The sequence below is a fragment of the Syngnathoides biaculeatus genome, chromosome 14, assembly GCF_019802595.1.
Source record: "Syngnathoides biaculeatus isolate LvHL_M chromosome 14, ASM1980259v1, whole genome shotgun sequence".
Taxonomy (NCBI): domain Eukaryota; kingdom Metazoa; phylum Chordata; class Actinopteri; order Syngnathiformes; family Syngnathidae; genus Syngnathoides; species Syngnathoides biaculeatus.
Genome location: NC_084653.1, coordinates 16,816,100 through 16,830,091, shown reverse-complemented (window position 1 = coordinate 16,830,091; position 13,992 = coordinate 16,816,100). Strand labels below are relative to the sequence as shown.

At 40.6% G+C, this 13,992-nt stretch overlaps 1 protein-coding gene across 1 annotated transcript in view; it reads left to right on the top strand.

Moving 5' to 3' along the window:
• The window catches only part of esyt3 (extended synaptotagmin-like protein 3), a 16,344-nt gene extending 2,352 nt beyond the window's left edge, over positions 1–13,992 (top strand). Inside the window, exons 4-23 of the mRNA XM_061841457.1 lie at positions 682–758; positions 821–890; positions 1,036–1,125; positions 2,301–2,356; positions 2,438–2,558; positions 2,648–2,824; positions 3,944–4,026; positions 4,138–4,186; positions 4,280–4,369; positions 5,495–5,557; positions 6,241–6,297; positions 6,902–6,973; positions 7,253–7,339; positions 7,432–7,581; positions 8,968–9,305; positions 11,415–11,513; positions 11,712–11,843; positions 12,152–12,257; positions 13,046–13,095; positions 13,531–13,992. Coding sequence (XP_061697441.1) covers positions 682–758; positions 821–890; positions 1,036–1,125; positions 2,301–2,356; positions 2,438–2,558; positions 2,648–2,824; positions 3,944–4,026; positions 4,138–4,186; positions 4,280–4,369; positions 5,495–5,557; positions 6,241–6,297; positions 6,902–6,973; positions 7,253–7,339; positions 7,432–7,581; positions 8,968–9,305; positions 11,415–11,513; positions 11,712–11,843; positions 12,152–12,257; positions 13,046–13,095; positions 13,531–13,582 — 2,019 coding nt within the window. The 3' untranslated portion in view covers positions 13,583–13,992. The remainder of the gene's footprint in view (positions 1–681; positions 759–820; positions 891–1,035; positions 1,126–2,300; positions 2,357–2,437; positions 2,559–2,647; positions 2,825–3,943; positions 4,027–4,137; positions 4,187–4,279; positions 4,370–5,494; positions 5,558–6,240; positions 6,298–6,901; positions 6,974–7,252; positions 7,340–7,431; positions 7,582–8,967; positions 9,306–11,414; positions 11,514–11,711; positions 11,844–12,151; positions 12,258–13,045; positions 13,096–13,530) is intronic.

Sequence of the window (13,992 nt, the reverse complement as noted above, 5' to 3'; positions counted from 1 at the left end):
ACCTACCCCACTGTGATTAGTCTGCTCCGCACTCAACACTGTAATAGTGCCATCCATTTAAAACTCAAGGGCCGCACTACCATTATACTTTCATACAAAGGTGGGGGCCGCAAAATATCATCTCGTGGGCCGCAAATGGCCCGTGGACCATGTGTTTGAGACCCCTGGTTTAGAGTAATTGACTTGCCCACAAAACATTTATAGTTACAATTTATGTCACAAGATGTCACCAAAACATTACTTTTTTATTTAACATCTAAGTGATCTGAACATTGCATGTTTCCACTTAGTATTGGGATACAGTTAAAGTTTGGCCCAAGCGCGGAAACTTTGCAAAATTATAATAGGATATTTTATACCCAAAACCTGTAAAATACTCAGTATTTATCAAAAATCATAATTCAAAAGAGGATGGGTGTCTTGTTGAAGTGCTGCTATTAGCTCGTAAAACTCGTAAAGGACACCACAAAAGTTATATTTACTAATGGAAAATAAGGACATGGATTGATGGATGAAGATTTTTTTATTTTTTCTGTATGAAGGCCCCACCACAAATGGTTGATGTTATCGGTATTGAAAGAAAATTATTTTTAAAATGAGTGATTAAACAACTAGGAATTTCCAGAGAAGTGCTCTGACAAAACCATGAGTGACTCGATCAATTTGTGTTTGGAATTCCAGCCTCTGAGGATCGTTGGCATAAAAGCGTACACCCATGAGGTGGACCACAGGGAGGTGGTCCTGGACCTGACCGTCAAGTTGGTTTGGAACATTTCCCGCCTCATAGACTGCGATGTTTCTGACCCGTTTTTCTCTGCAGTTATGAAGGCGACGTGGACATCGATGCAGAGCTGAAGTCGGCCATCACAGCTGGTGTCAAAGGTCTAAAGGTCAGTACACCTATGAATGTAGTAAGATAAAGACTATTGTATTTTCACTTGCACTAAATTTGACTGCTGCTTTATGAATATATTTTTAGACAAGCAGTTGAAACCTACATTTTACATACTAATGCAAGTGTCTTGAATATTCTAGCTGCGGGGGATGATCAGGGTGATTCTGGAGCCTCTCATTGGAGAAGTGCCACTAGTGGGAGGAGTCACCTTCTTTTTCATTCGTCGCCCAGTGAGTCAGCCATCAGCGTGACACTTTCTAATGTGTTATTATAATTCATAGTTGTCCTGGCCAAACAATTCAAGTTTATTTGTCAAGATTCCCTTCAATTCGTATCCCTGGTAAGGTGCATTAACATACAACATGGCTGCAGACAAAGAGGAACATGGTTACAAAAGTACATCCAGGGTAACCAAATTAGCTATTGTTAAAAAAGAAAAGAAGTAAAAAAAGAGACTTTAGTTCCTGGATGCAATCGTTTTTTCATTGTTTTGCATATGACAAGAAAGGTGCTTGTATTATGACAGTAAATACGTGTAATATTGATTTATCCATTTTAGACCCAAGGTAACATGCTGTATGTGCTTCCAAATGGCAAATATTTTGTCATCCGTCTGTTTTACCAGTATGACTAGACATGAATGCAAGAGACCTCACAAATCTTCAATCCACTCAATATCATTTTCTGAAATTGAATTGTTGAATTACCCGTGACGTTGGTACACCATTTTTCGTTGATGTGTGTTTCTTTTGGCTTGTCCCTTTCGGGGTCGCCACAGCGTATCATCTCAGATGGACGCATATATACGTTTGGCACAATTTTTACGCCGGATGCCCTTCCTGACGCAACCCTTCTCAGGGAGTGGAGGCCCCAGTGGGATATGAACCCACAACCCCTGGTTTACCAAACCAGTGCTCTAACCACTGAGCTACGGGGCCTCTCATTTTTCGTTGATATCGAAGCATATTCTGCTGCCTTTTGTTTTCCTCGATAACTTTGTTATGCCGTCTGCCTGTTTTAGTTGGGAGGCATGAAACATTATGGTGCATTACTAAAATTATATACTGTATTTCCATTATTTCTGGGGAAGTTGATGTGAGTTTGTAATGCTCGGGGGAGGGGGTTAAAATTTTTTTGGGAAGCAGAATAATTGAAGCAAAGCCCAGAAATATATTTTAAAAAATGCAAAAACAAAGACCAAAATTAATTGGGAATAATGTCATTGTCACGATCTTTTTCTAGAAACACAGGAGAAAAATGTAATTTTTGCATTTAAAAAAATAAAATAAAAAAAAAAGATCTACGATTTCATTTTAAGGCCTTATTGGCCATTGCTAATCCACAATGAAACTCATAATCTAATAATAATAATAATAATAATAATCTCAACCTCATAATCTTTCAGACCCTTGAAATCAACTGGACTGGCATGACCAACATTTTGGATAGCCCCGCCTTCAGGTACGTTCTCATTTTGGAGACTTCAGTATTTTCCCATTGTGTGTTTTCGGTCTCATCAGTCACTTGTCCGTCTACCTTTAGTTCTCTTTCGGAAGAGACCATCATGGACATCATAGCCTCTCTCATGGTGTTGCCCAACCGCATGTGCTTTCCACTCATTGACCAAGTCAAAGTGGACCAAATGAGGTTTCCCCTTCCCCGTGTACGTCAAAGATGCAATCAACCATTTCTGGAGTATTTTTAAATGTGAAGTACAATGACGTTTTGACAGCTGACTTTTTTTCTTTCCAGGGAGTTGTAAGAGTCCACTTATTGGAGGCACGAGACCTGGTGGCCAAGGACACGTACATGCTGGGCTTGGTGAAGGGCAAGTCGGATCCCTATGCGACCCTCCGCGTTGGCGATCGGAACGTCAAGACCAAGACCATCAAAGAGAACCTACACCCCAGATGGGATGAAGTCTATGAGGTAGGAGAGGAATGTTACTTCATGACCAAGTACCATATTGCCAATTGTAATTTTTTTGCGTAGCTCGGTCATTTAAATATTAAAGATAATCAAGCAAAGATCATCCATCGGGGGGGCCCCATAGGTCAGTGGTTAGGGCATTGGTTTGGTGAACCAGGCGTCATGAGCTCGTTTCTCACTGGGGCCTCCACTCCCCAAGATGGGTTGCGTCAGGATGGGCATCCGGCGTAAAAACTGTGCCAAACAAATATGAGCGTTTATCTGAGAGGACAAGCTGTGGTGACCCCTAACAGGACAAGCCGAAAGAAAGAAAAACAAAGATCATCCATTTATTTTCTACTTAGATAACACAAGTTAATGTAAAATGCAGATTTCAAATGCTGATTTTGTTTAGGAAAGAAAAAAACTCATTTCAAGGTACCTGGGCCTCGTGGAAAAACTAATTCGGTAGCTAATAACTGGTTTGGCAACCCGCAGCAGCACAAACGGAAATCAAGCATTTTCTGTAACTGCCACTGAATCTTTAAATCTCTATTGAGAGATTTTGGCCCACTCTTCCTTGCAGAATAGTAATAGAATTCAGCAACACTGAACTGTCTTTTTATGGTTATATGGTAGCATTCCAATAAAATTTAAATTCTGACCTTGAATAAGCCACAGTTTAATAATATCTTGGACAAGTACATTTTTTAAGGGCAAGTGTAGAAAATGGTCTGGTCCATCTTGTGTGTGATTTCAATTGTAAACCAGTGTAATGACGAATTGATCCCTTCAGATGGACATGTTTGGGAAGCTCAGACTTGAATAAAGTATACACATGTATGGTATCAACAGATTTTGTGTCATGGTCAATAGTAGAATGTGTGTATAGCGATTGTGAGGAAAGATGTGTTCATGGAAACTGCATGTAAAAAATGGCTTATGGTGCATTTCATCATTGTTACTGTTGTAAAGAAAAGTGCTTTCATTTAAACAGCCTGAACGTTGTTTGGGTCACCCAAAGCTTTTCAACAGTATTGTACATTTTTTTCACATGTATTACACACAGTTGTCATATTAATTTAAATGCAATACTAATTGGATATCAATAGTAATGTGTGTGCCTGTGCGGGCACACAGTTTGTTGTTCACGAGGCACCTGGACAAGAGCTGGAAGTGGAGATTTTTGATGAAGACACAGACAAAGATGACTTTATTGGAAGGTAAGAAGAATCTGACACACACAGCCAATGGTATGTCCTGTAAGGAACTGCCTCAATCCTTTATAACAAGGTCGTTATCATGTTTATGTTTATGTGCGTTCCCCTTTTAAGGTATCACCTGGATCTGGGAGAAGTGAAGAAGGAGAAGGAAATGGATCAGGTGGGGTTGCACTCAGTTGTTGACAAATGATTGGAATGAAATCAATCATTCTTTCTTCAACTTAGCGTTGTATTTCTGCATCCTCTGTTCTAGTGGTTTCCTCTGGAGGGGATCCAGAGTGGAGAAGTGCATCTGAAGCTTCGCTGGCTTTCACTACAATGTGACTCCACTTTGCTGAAGGAGGTAGGAAGCTGCCATAATGTTGCTCATTAATACTAGTTAGGAGCTTGATGAAACAGCTAAAAATGAAAAAGCATGTTGATTGTTACAAGTATGTACCAGCTTTGAGGAGCTGTGGGTTCTATGCTGGCTGTAGAGCCCAATTTGTGACCTTCATTGCCGTTGGCACTGAAAGTGATTTCGGCTGTGGTTAAAGGTGGTCCAGCCGACGTGGCATGTCAACAGAGTCTGTCTTACTCAGCGGTGTGATGTGTCTATTCTGGTTTGGAGATTACCAATGCCTACTTTTCACACCCTTCCTTATTTCTGCGGTCACAATCACTTTCTCGAGCCCACATTTCCTTCAGCGAAGCTTTTCAGTGAAACTCCCCAAAAGCTTAATATGGTATAATACAATTGACCTGTCACTATCAGCATTACTGTATATTATTCATTTTTCCATTGATTCTGAGCGAGACATACTTCTACCATCATCCATTCATCCATTTTCTTATCCGCTTATCCTCACAAGGGTCGCGGGGCACGCTGGAGCCCATCTGAGCTGTCAAGGCGGGGTACACCCTGAACTTGTTGCCAGCCAATTACAAGGCACATAGACACAAATAGCTGCACTTGAACACACGACAAAACAATGATATAGGAAACCTTTCTGTATTCACAATTGCATATTAGAAATAAACGAGTAATCAATTTTGCAGGTGAAATTGACTAATTTTAAAGTCTAGTCAATCTTGAAAAAAAATGTTGAAATAATGAAACTGATACTTTTCTTAATTTTTCATTAAAGCTTTAACAATATGTTAAAAAATTTATTCATTTGCAGAGGCTCAAAGCATGGAGTGGGTCTAAATCAATCCGGTTTGGGGTGCTGGTTTCCGTATATCTCATGCAAATGCAGAGTATGGCTTTTGTTACCATGATGAGAGTGGAGTTATAAAGTGTTGTGATAGGGCTACGCATTATAGACCAGCAAAAATTAAAGCAATTTGTTTTGTGGGGCCATTATTAAAATGAACCAAAATGTGTTGCCCTAATAATGTTATGTAGTTATATTCCATGACGTTCAACTGCATTAATCCTTGGGCTGGTCTCTGTAGACATAAACATATTTTCCCCTGCCTCTTCCAGTCTTCTGAGGGCTACGCCTGTGCCATGCTTGCCGTGTATCTGGACAACGCCTCCAACCTGCCTGTGAGTAACCTGTAACAAATGTGACCACTAAAATAGTGATATTCCACCACTAATGCTAAAGCAAGAAATTATCCAATTTCCTCTGGATGATCCAATAATTATTATTTATTCATTACAAATAATGTATCTTTCTTGATCTATCCCTGCCAGCGACATACAGTGAAAATAATTAAATGCCCTGCCACCAGTTGGCAGAAGGTACAGTTAATGTGTATTTACATGCTGCCATTCGTACAACAGAATAGTTCATGTAAATGCAGAGAACGGCTTCTGCTACAGTAACTACGAAGGGCGGCGTGAGAGCATTTGCGAAAAAGTGAGGGATACTTACAGTTTACTATTACAACCCCTTTATCAACTATTTTTCCAAAAAAGTGACTCACAACAAAATGAACACATTTTTGTGACATTATTGAAGACTTCTGGAGATCTGTAAGCAATTTATTTTAAGGGTAATGTTGTAAAATAAGATTGATATGATATTAAAGTTTTTTTAAAAATCATTTAATTTTACAGATTAGTAATGGCAACTATAAACATTTTGAAAAGGCCGTCAATTCCTTTTTTTTTTCCTTTTTTTTGCTATTTGTAGCAGCGCTCGGTCCCTACCCCCAAGAATATAGTATGTGAGAACTTGAGAAAGCAATTTTCCAATGAACAGTGGTGTGAATGTATGTTTGCAGAAAGACCTCAGTGAGATTGAGCACCATCAAAAAAAGAAGCATGGGAGAGAAGGTCGGGTAAGTGTTTATGCCCCTTTTAGGCCTTGTCTAATGTCACTCCTGCAAGTTATTTCTTCTATTTAGTGCTGCAGCAGCTGGTATTTCCTGTCTTTCAACTGCATGACTTTCATATTTACTGATGGTTAGACTTCCTCCTTAGCTTTTGAATTTTGGTTTACATTTCAAAGGCAGGCAAGGATGTTTTTTAATGTTTTTGTTTTTTTTAGTAGTCCCTTTCCACACACACAAAAAAACAAAACAAAACATGGAAGACAGACTTCTTATTTCCCTCAAAGATAAATCTCAGCACCTCAGCGGCCGCCTCATTGATACTGCCATCTGCTGGACATTCATAGACCTCGCGCTTCAATTCACCACAGTAGACTTGAGGAAAAGTTCACATTGATCCAAATGATTATGAATACTGTACGCTTTTTGTTTAGTTTTGGATGGGGTGTTGTATTTTGTCGTGTTAATTTTTTTCCAATTAGTCCAAATTCAGTATTCCAAATGAATACGGACAGCATTTGAGTTGAAAAATTGGTTGGTCAAATTTGAATAACCAAATAAAATCATCATTTTAGTTTACGCAAAAATGATGATGGATTGGGTTGATTTTCAGCTCACGAGAAAGTCCGCAGGTCCGAGCTCCTTTGTGGAAATGTCCATCAGTGACAACGTTCAGAAAAGCAAGGTATGGCTTACAAAATGCTAATGGGATTTTTGTAATAGTTGTGATTTGATCCAATTGATATAATTCAGCATAGACATTGATAATACGAAACAATAATAATGAAATTGTTTAAATCGGATAACTGATGTGCATGCTAAGCTAATGTTGCTAAAGTGTTTCTTCAAGAAGCATGTGACATTCTATAAATACTAACTACATGGGTGAAGCACGTGCTAAACTCAGCGAATGTTGCTAATTTGGTAGACACCTGCCGCATGATTAATCTCAAGATCTTTTCAGGTTGTGTTTTCAAATAAAGACCCCGTGTGGGAAGAGGGCTTCACTTTCTTCGTGCATGATGTGAAAACACAGCAGCTCATTGTTCAGGTTGGGCACGTTTAAAAACCAAATTTTAAAAACGATACACTGATTTCGGTATAACACAATAAGGAGTATGTGTTGGGGATTACTGGTGGCAGGTGAAAGAAAACGAGAAGAAGTCCCAGATTGGCATTCTCCGCCTGCCCATCAGTCGCTTCATGAACGTTTCCAACATGATGCTAGATCAGCGCTTCTTGCTCGAGCAGTCGGGAGCGAACAGCCAGATCAAACTCAAGGCTACGCTGAGGGTGGGTAGAGCGCACAAACCGAGCACACCGTACCAGAGAAACTATCAGACAAACCCATAAATTTTTCTGGTGAAGCAAAGAAACAAACTAACAGGTCACATGGATCTGTGAAGATTTATTCAATTAAATTCAGGTTTATTTAAATAGTGACAAAATGCAACAGAAGTTGTCTCAGGGCACTTTACACATGGACCAGGCCAAGGACCACACTCCTTACTCATCAAAAGACCAACTGAACCCCACCTGTCGCAGATGGAGGGATCCCCCTCTCAGGATGACCAGGCCGGCCCAGTCATTTGGAGCAGAATCCTCCCGCAGCAACGCCCAAGGGGAAGTGTTCCACCTCAGATCCTGTCCCAGTTGGATGCTGCAGAACCCATACAGCACCAGTTTCAGATTTAGTCATAGTCACCAAGCCTCCTTGTAGCGCAGTAGAGGAATAGTGAGGAGCAAGGGGAAGCGGCAATAAAACAGGCCTATTTGGGTTTAAACTAAATGCCAAAATGTGAAATTAAGCCTTAAGTAGAGATTTAAATATTTCCATTGAGGTAGCAGCTCTAAAATTTGTGAGAAGGGCATTTCAGAGTACTGGAACCCAAATAGAAAACCGAAATAATCTGCAAACGTCTTTCTGGCTCTGCAAATCACCAAAGGACCAGCACCCTGTGAACGGAGGTTTTGATACAGAACATGTTAGTCTCAGTGAGAAAAGACTGTTTTGAGGCAAGGTCTCCTTAATCTTGCTCCTAATGAGCTAAACTGTCTTTTTCCATTGAAGAATTGAATGAAATCAACTAAAAAAGTAGGCTGCTTTTGGGTTAGCATTGCAACTTTGTCAAACAAGTACTTGGGGTTATTTCAATAATCAGAGATTATTCCTTAGAAACAATTAGTTTTAGCCACAACGAGATCTTGTTTGTAATTCAGCAAACTACAGCCACATACCTGACGGAAGACCTCAAGTTTAGTCGCATGATTTATAGTGTGCCCACAAAAAACAACTCTTAAACCCTAATTTTAGTTTAAAGCTGGATACACTTACCTGGAAGCCTAATTCTAATTTAAAAACTCCAACTAAGGCTTTGAAACCCTAATCTGACACCCGAATCCTAGTTTAAAACACAACTTCTACCTATAAACCCTTACCTGAAACCAAAACCATCAAAAAATAAAAACCTAAATTGGAGGCCTGAAAAACAAAAGACAAAACCAAAAATTGATTGGTTTAGTTTCTCACTTGGGCAGGCACTCCAAAAATGCTAATGAATTTGGATATGAGGATTCAAAATGTCAATTTTCCATAATACACCATCTTTAAATTCAAGACAAGAAGAAGAGCATTCATTTTGAAGTATTTTACTAATCTTCAAACTCCATTCCCAACAGATTCTTACTATTGAACAGCCACCACCCAAGCCCATCATCAGACCTCAAGGGGACCAACAAATACCACCTAGCAACATGAGTGCATCCTCCTTATCTGCACTTTCTTCACACACGAGTCCCGCTGGTCGAGTCTCGTCCGCACCCAACTCGGGCAACCCTCGGACAATCCTTCCCGAGGACTACTCCACTCACCGGCGGGGTTCTTACCTGGCTTCAGAGGCCTTAAGGCCGGCTCCGGCTACGATGAACATGCGGCGGTATGACTCCCACAGCCTCCTGTCAGAGAACGCGTTGGCATCGTCACGCTTCGATCTGGCAGATGGAGCTTCGTATCCAGAGTGAGTTCTTGGTGCGTGTGAACATTTTATGCTGTACAGGGTACATTGACCCATACCGAAGAGAGGGGGCGGGGTGTGAATAGTGGGGGAAAAAAAAAAGAACAGTTGGTCACACTGACCCATGAACATTTCTGGTGTACCAAAGAAACTCACAGCAGGTCATATTGACCTATAACAAAGAAAGAGTAGGTCACTTCAACCTGTGAAGGTTTCTGGTGTACTAATGAAACAAAGTAGGAGCGGCTCACATTAACCAGAACCAAAGAAATTAACAATAGGTCATACTGACCCATAAAAAAGAAACATAGGGTAGGTCACTTGGACCCGTGAAACATACTAAAACTGACTCACCCTAACCAGAACCAAAGAAACTAACAGTAGGTCAAATTGAGCCATACCAAAGAAACAAAGAGTAGGTCACTTTGACCCGTGAATGTTTCTGGTGTACCAGTGAAACAAACTAAGACCGGCTCACCCTAACCAGAACCAAAGAAAATAATAGTAGGTCAAATTGACCCATTCCAAAGAAACAAAGAGTAGGTCACTTTGACCCGTGAATGTTTCTGGTGTACCAGTGAAACAAACTAAGACCGGCTCACCCTAACCAGAACCAAAGAAACTAACTATAGGTCATACTGACCCATAAAAAAGAAACATAGGATAGGTCACTTGGACCCGTGACACACACTAAGACCGGCTCACCCTAACCAGAACCAAAGAAACTAACAGTAGGTCAAATTGAGCCATACCAAAGAAACAATGAGTAGGTCACTTTGACCCGTGAATGTTTCTGGTGTACCAGTGAAACAAACTAAGACTGGCTCACCCTAACCAGAACCAAAGAAACTAACAGTAGGTCAAATGGACCCATACCAAAGAAACAAAGAGTAGGTCACTTGGACCTGTGAATTTTTCTGGTGTACTAGTGAAACAAACTAAGACCGGCTCACCCTACCCAGACCCAAAGAAACTAACAGTAGGTCAAATTGACCCTTACCAAAAAAAAAAACCCAAAGAGTAGGTCACTTTGACCCGTGAAAGTTTCTGGTGTACTAATGAAACAAACTAAAAGCGGCTCACATTAACCAGAACCAAAGAAACTAACAGTAGATCAAATTGACCCATATCAAAGAAACAAAGTGTAGTCCACATTGCCCCGTGAACATTTCAGGTGCACCAAAGAAATTCACAGCAATTCACATTGACCCATACCAAAGAAACATACAGAAAGTAGGTCCCATTGACCGATGAAGTTTTCTGGTGTGTGTACCATTGAAACAAAGTAAGACCGGCTCACACCAACCAGAGCCAAAGAAACTAACAGCAGGTCACACTGATTTGTATGAAAGAAACAAACCAAAAATGTGTCTCACTGACCTATACAGAAGAAACAAGATACCAAAGTGTTACATTGACCCAAGAGCATTTCTGGTATACCAAAGACACAATCTAGGACTGTGTCACAGTGACCCACGAGCATTTCTGCTGTCCCAAAGTAACAAACACCAAGGATGAAGCTAACATCGGTACATGTTGACCTCATGAACATTTGTGTTCTACGAAAGAAACAAACTGTGGGTCACTTTGACCCATACGGAAGTAGCAGACCAAAAAATGGGTCATACTAACCCATACCAAAGAAACACCCAACAGCGGGTCACATTGACAACATTTCTGGTGTACAAGGAATAAATTATAGGTCAAATTGACCCAGACTAAATAAGTAAACCAAAAATGGGGCAGTCTCACCTCTATCAAAGAAACAAATGAAAAGTGAGACACATTTACCCATAACAAGGAAATAAACTTAGACCAGGTCAAATTACAGATAAACAACTATTCCCATTAAAAAATGTTCTACTTTTTTCTGCCAAATTGCAATTTTTCCACGTTAAAATTTCCAAATTTATGGAGCTTTTAGAATGTAATTTTTCCAACGTTGGAATATTCTCCACAATCAGGTTATTCACACTATGCTTTGCCATATTCTAAAAATGTCCCACATTTACTGATTTTTCTACATTTTCAACAACAAAATTCCCAAATTAATCATGACATCTATTTCTATCGCCATTTCCCCCCCGTGACATAATATTTGTTATTCTGTAGGGTCATCCTTAAACATCGTGGTTCATTTGGTGAGATCAACCTGACTGTGCGTTATGCCACCTTGAGGAACAAACTTGTCATTTTGGTCAACTCTTGCAGGTACTGTAAGTCTCCTAACTTCCAAAACACATCTTGCTTGGACATAGTCGGGATCATTTCATGCATTCATTGCATTATTTTCCTCTCTGGGGTACTGATAAATACAAAACTGTTAGTGGACTATTGCTGCGATGAACAATAACACGACACACTTATTGCCACACCCAGTCAGATGTCGTACTACTTTCCCGTCTACAGGGACATCTTTCCCTGCAGCGAAAATGGAACGGACTCTTATGTGCGGATGTATTTGCTCCCGGACCAAACGTGGAGACACCGCAAGAGGACCCACGTCAAGAAGAGGACTGTCAATCCCGTCTTTGAGGAGAAGTACAATCTCAGACTTTGACTTCCTTTTGTTGTTCTTTGGTTATGGACTAGTATGAGTTTCTATATTGTGGGCTCTGACTGTGTGTGTGCACGTGTGTGTGTATATATTTCTGTGTTAATGTGTTTCTGTGAGTTTGTTTGTGTGCGCATAATTTCTATTGTTATGTCTGTTTGTGTGGTTTTGTCTCTATTTTTTTTGCATCTTTTTTTTGTGAGTGTGGGTGTGCATGAGTCCGCCTGCATTTGGGTTCTTGTTGCATGTCTGTATATATATGTATACTCTTTCTATCCAACTTCTTTGACCCCAGGTTTGAGTTCGACGTATCCCTCCAAGAGGCCCTAACACGCACGTTGGACGTGGCGGTGAAAAACAACAGAATGTTCCACATGCGGGAAAAGAAGGACATTGGCATGGTGAGCATGCATACAACGGCAGCAACAGACAGACTTCGCTTTACATACAATGGAGACATTTTATCCATCCATCCATCCATTGTCTTAGCTGCTTATCCTCACAAGGGTCACAGGAGTTCTGGAGCCTATCCCAGCTGTCAACGGGGAGGAAGCGGGGTTCACCCTGAACTGGTTACGAGCCACTCGTAGGGCACATAGAGACAAACAGACGCAGTCACAATCACACCTAGCGGCAATTTAGAGGCGGACTACGCTCTGAACTGGTCGCCAGTCAGTCGCAGGGCAAATATCGACACCATCACTGAGCGGGAATCAATCCCACGCTGCCCGCACAAAAGGAAGGCATGTGTACCACTAAACCATCAGTGACTCTCCATTTTATATATTCTGTTCACAATTTTAAACAGTTCCCATGGGTCTTAGCAACGTGTCTGTGACATGGTATTGTTAAAATCCCCCAAGGAGTAACAATTTTCAACACTTTCCACTCTGTTTCGTGTCTTGATGGAATTCGCCGGTTTTGAGGGTGTGCTCTAATGTGGAGTACTTCTTGCTTTACCATCCCAACCCGGGGCGAGGCTACGGGGCTGAAATGAAAAAAGTGGCTTCAGCTTGGAGGAGGAGGAAAAACTGGCTGATGTCCTCTAAAAGATAATAAAAGCATTTGTACTCATGGAGGAAACACTTCACACATTTGTCAATGACTCATGCAGTGGAGACATGGCCAAAGGCAAATATTGTTCAGTTTGAGTCAGTTACGTTACATGCTTTGTGTTTTCTGTCCACAGGTGCTGATCAGTCTTGCTGAGCTCGATTTAGTCAAAGGTGTCACCAACTGGTATGGGACGCTTTTCCATTCCTTTGATGAGTGTCTTGACTTTTGTTAGAGATTGGAATTGTCTTTTTGGGAGCCTTGAAATAGGTGGGGGTGCGGGGAATCAGCCCCCTGATGGGTGGACGTGTATACCATAACAAAATCCATGAAAAAGTTTCATGGACCTATGCCTGATTTTGAGAAGGAATTGGGTAGTTTGGTTTGATGCAGCCATTTTGGGGGAATCTCAGGGATCGTACTTTGCTGAACTCCTACAAGGGGAATTTACCCCAAAGTATTTCTCATCCGAAGCGCGTATCCAAGACAGACTGATGCTAAATTGTGAAGCTTTTTCAATACGTCTAAATCTCCCCCCCCCTTAACATTGCATTTAACAATGCTTTATTTGTAATTGACTCTGATTTCAGATATTAATACATCTCTTCTTTTCATCACAAGGTACAAGCTCTCTTTACAAGGGCTGAAGCGTCACAGCACGGGGGCGCTATAACGGCACAACTGCTACTTTCAGAGCAAGCTCCACATCTATGCTGCGAGGCCTCTGAAGCTCTTCCCGTCGCTTTATTTGAATTAAAGAGCGCGAGCTGGGTTGACGTTACAATTACAACACACCGGAATTACTGTCACAAATCTGAGGATTATTTCTGCTTTTTTCTTTTTTTATAATAGGGTGTTGTTTCTAAGATGTAGTTTTGCAATCTGATGTAAATACTTTTTTTTTTTTTTTTAAATCTGAGGTTCATTTTGATAAGGGGAGGTAAAAATAAAAAATATCTATATTTAGGTTGGTGGACGCACTGACTTGAGAAGGTGGAGTGTTTTTGAATGGGTCCACATTTGTGTTTCTGGAATATTGTGAATACATTTGAAAGTTTGACAGTAAAATTCCTTCAAACACAA